Here is a 4,221-nt window from a genome sequence, read left to right as displayed (position 1 = left end):
ATTCAAGGAGGGAGATCCCAGCTTGTCAATGAAAAAACAACTCATACTCAATAGGGCCAGGATTCACCCACAGAATTCAAATTAACCATGACTGGAGAACAAAAATATAAGTAAGAGTGAAAATAACATTGATAGCCAAGCTGAGACAGAACATAGCTTGAAGCCACAGGAAACCACGGACATCATGTTTTGGGTTTTGGACCTTCTCCCTCCTCCTGTATGCAACTAATTTAAGAACAAAAACAAGGCAAAACGCACCTGACCTAGGTGCCCAGGTTGCAAGGCACTGTTGTAGCCTGCTCTGATGGCTGCTGGCATTTCCCTGCCACAGACCCTGATAACAAATCTGGACTGATGGCCAGCTGGAAGTGTGTGTAGCATGCAAGGCTCATAGGCTGGGCTGCTGTTGTGAGTCATAGGTTTACTTAAAATTTGCTCTTAGTTTTAGAAAGAAATGTGTTGAAAAATAAACGAGAAGGTAGCACTGACAAGCTTTCAGATGTCAACCCAGCACTCTTGTCGCTGTCTTCATGGTTCTACAAAGCACCACTATGCTTCCGCATGATTGCTGGGGGTAGGGGAAGATTATTAAGACAATATACAGATTATATATAATAAGTATAGGTAGAAATGTATAGTATAAGACAAGTGCCCATGCGTAAGTCAGAAATCACGGGTCTGCTGTATTTTCATAGCGCTTTTGTGCCTTGCCTGGCTGGGCTTTCATCTCTTCCAACTGCATTTCCAGTGCCTGACATTGAGGTCCCTCGGTTGTGTCTGCCTGTGACAGCCTGTGCTGGCTCGGAGAATGTGTGCTGAGCGTTTCCTCGTCAAGCCCACGTAAGTATTTCAAAACGATCCCTTTAAGGGCTCAGACATCCAACACTCTCCATCGCTTAAATGGCAAATACTGTATTTGTGATAGTAGTAGTTGGCAGTAAACAGATAAAGAAATAATACTGATTCCCCCCCACCTGGAATACAGAAGATCCTTTGCCTTAGATCCTGTGCTTCTGCGTGCCGACAAGCAAACAAAAAGGGCACCTCTACTCCGCTGAGTTTGCATGGGCAAGCAATGCAGAAGTGCAAGCAGGGGAAGACAGACTGTGCAAAACTCTGCCTTAAAATTTTATGATCAACAGGTTTTGGTTTGGGGCAGGTGTTTTGTTGGTGTTAAGTCAACGTGGAGGGACCTCAAAGCCTTGAGTGCCCAGCTGTTGACTTGGTATCCTGGTAAGGGCATGGCTGGGACAGGACTTGCAGCAAAACCTCTAGCTGCCTTATCTTACCTGACTTCTCTGCGTCACGAAAGCTTCAGGGGTAAGCCTCTGCAGTGTCCCTGGCCGTGCAGCCAGCTTTGCCCTACCTGTCCCTTTGCTGGTGCTGTGGGTGCCCCACGGAGGAGGAAGGTGTCCCCGTGGTGCTTCTGTATGAGGCTGGACAGGGTGTGGGACACTTCTGACAGCTGATGGAAGTTAATGGGGAGAGACTTGGTGGAAACTGTGGGAAGGAACAGATCAAAACCAAAGTCGATGTTGCTACAGCGCCTTGCATGAAAGCAGCCGCTTGCACACAGAGCGCAGGTTTGTGCAGCTGAAGTCAGGGTTTGTGCCACTGCTTCTTGCCGAGCTGGAAATGCAGGTGCAGCCCCAGCGGCGATTTAGGAAGCCCGGGGGGGGTGCCTGCACCTTACGCTGCAGCACCCCCTCACCACCCCAGTGGGTGCCCTAGCCAGCCACCTTTTCCCGCGGCAGCTCTTGCCTGGAGGCTGCCCCAGCGCTTCCCTCGGGTGGGCATTGGGGGGGGGGTGCCGGGCTGTGTGTGCCGGGCTGCGTGCGCGGCGGGCCCTGGCCCTGGCCCTGCAGCCACACGTCGGCCGTGACTTCAGCCGCCGCCGCCCGCCCGCCAGCGCCGCGGCGGAGGCAGCGGGGCGGGAGGCGCCTGCGGGGCTCCGGAGCCCGCGCCGAGCGGGGAAGGGGCCGGGGCCGGGCCCGGGCGCAGCGGCCGCTGCGGCGGGCGGGCGCCATGGCGGGGCGGGCGGCGCCATGGCGGGGGCAGCCCTGAGGGAGCGGCGGCGGCGGCGGCGGCGCGGCCGCGTGCGTGCTGCGGGGCGGCGGGCGGGCCGCCCCCGCCGCGGGCCCGCCTCGGCCGCAACGGCGGTGAGGCGGCGGGCGGAGATGAACGCGTCGGGGCGGCTGCCGGCGGGGGGCGAGGAGGAGCCCCCCGGCGCCTCGCTGGCGCCGCTGCTGCCGCTGGGCGGGAACGGCAGCGCGGGCGGCGGCCCCGGGGAGCTGCGGGAGGGGACCCACGCCGCCACCCTGGCAGCCTGCGCCTCCCTGCTGGCCCTCGTCTTCTGCCTGGGCTCCTACGGCAACCTCATCGTCTTCCTGTCCTTCTTTGACCCGGCCCTCAGGAAATTCAGGACCAACTTCGACTTCATGATCCTCAACCTCTCCTTCTGCGACCTCTTCATCTGCGGGGTGGCCGCCCCCATGTTCGCCTTCGTCCTCTTCTTCGACTCGGCCCGAGGCGTCCCGGGTGCCTTCTGCTTCGCCTTCCACCTCACCAGCTCCGGCTTCATCATCATGTCGCTCAAGACGGTGGCGGTCATCGCCCTGCACCGGCTGCGCATGGTGCTGGGGAAGCAGCCGCACCACGCCGCCTCCTTTCCCTGCACCCTCCTCCTCACCCTGCTCCTGTGGGCTACCAGCTTCACCCTGGCCACCCTGGCCACCCTGAAAACCCACGGCTCCCGCCTCTGCCTACCCATGTCCAGCTTCGCCAGCGGCGAGGGGAAGATCATCCTCTACCTCTACGTCACCGACTTCATCTGCTGCGTGGCCGTCGTGTCCGTCTCCTACGTCATGATCGCCCAGGCCCTGCGGAGGAATGCTCAGGTGAGGAAGTGCCCGCCTGTGGTGGCTGTGGATGCCTCCAGACCGCAGCCCTTCGTGGGGCCCCCGGCCGCCGGGGCTGGGGAGGGCACGCAGAGCGCCGTGCCCGCCTTGTACAGGAACCAGAGCTACAGCAAGCCGCAGCACATCCAGACGCACGGCTACACCAAGCACCTTGGCCAGCTGCCGGCCACCGCTGCTGGCCGGCTCCAGCTGGTGTCGGCGGTCAACCTGTCCACGGCCAAAGACTCCAGGGCGGTGGTGACGTGCGTCGTCATCGTGCTCTCCGTCTTGGTTTGCTGCCTGCCCCTGGGCATCTCTTTGGTGCAGGACATGCTGTCCAGCAGCGGTGGCTTTGTTCTCTACCAGTTTGAGCTGTGTGGGTTTACCCTCATTTTTTTCAAATCTGGATTAAATCCTTTTATATATTCCCGCAACAGCGCGGGACTTCGGAGACGAGTCCTCTGGTGCCTGCAATACGTAGCCCTTGTCTTTTTCTGCTGCAAGCAGAAGACAAGGCTTCGGGCCATGGGCAAAGGCAGCCTGGAAGTCAACAGGAACAAGTCATCCCACCACGAGACCAATTCAGCGTACATGTTGTCTCCAAAACCTCAGAAAAAGTTTGTGGACCAAGCCTGTGGTCCTAGTCACTCCAAGGAAAGCGTGCTGAGTCCCAAGGCTTCTGTCGGGCATCAGCACTATGCACAGAGCAGCTCAACCCCCATGAACACCCGAATCGAGCCCTATTACAGTATCTATAACAGCAGCCCTTCCCAGGAAGCGAGCACCCCAAATAGCTTACAGCCGGTGAACTCTACTTTCGGGTTTGCCAAATCCTACATTGCCATGCATTATCACACCACCAACGACTTGGTGCGAGACTATGACAGTGCTTCGACTAAGCAGATACCGGTGCCCTCAGTGTAACCTTAGGAAAGGGTTCTGATCTAGCTGATCCAGTGGGTCCCCTTCTTTGCTCTTGTTAATGATTATTCTAAACTCAACAATACAGTGTTGCTGTACTGCTGCCAATTAAGAAAAATGCCACTACTGTTAATATCCAGCTATTTGCATTGGAAGTGAACGCTAGGGTATTACTTGCGTGATGCTTTCTTCAATTTCTGCGGCACGTCAAAAAGGGGCGGTATTTTAGATTTGTATTTGGAACTGTTACATGAGGGTGTTTTTGTTACTAAATTATATTGCTGGACAAGTAGAAAAAAGTAAGTGCTGTAACTGTGTGATTCCTTATGTCATGGGGTGGAATATCTCAGAGAACAATCTGAGGCTGCGCCAGAAGTATTACCTGTTAAATTGCATACTAGCC

At 56.7% G+C, this 4,221-nt stretch overlaps 1 protein-coding gene across 1 annotated transcript; it reads left to right on the top strand.

Annotated features, from left to right (window-relative positions):
* Positions 1-2,177: 2,177 nt before the first annotated feature.
* Positions 2,178-3,857, top strand: GPR75 (G protein-coupled receptor 75). The gene has a single exon (XM_050894870.1). It carries the CDS (start codon positions 2,178-2,180, stop codon positions 3,819-3,821), a length of 1,644 nt encoding a protein of 547 aa, XP_050750827.1. The 3' UTR covers positions 3,822-3,857.
* The last annotated feature ends 364 nt before the right edge of the window (positions 3,858-4,221 follow it).

Source organism: Gymnogyps californianus, chromosome 3 (assembly GCF_018139145.2).
Source record: "Gymnogyps californianus isolate 813 chromosome 3, ASM1813914v2, whole genome shotgun sequence".
Classification (NCBI taxonomy): domain Eukaryota; kingdom Metazoa; phylum Chordata; class Aves; order Accipitriformes; family Cathartidae; genus Gymnogyps; species Gymnogyps californianus.
This window is presented reverse-complemented; position numbering and strand designations above follow the sequence as displayed.

Excerpts from the sequence above, each read along its gene's own strand:
- GPR75 (XM_050894870.1), top strand. The coding sequence starts at position 2,178 with ATGAACGCGTCGGGGCGGCTGCCGGCGGGGGGCGAGGAGGAGCCCCCC.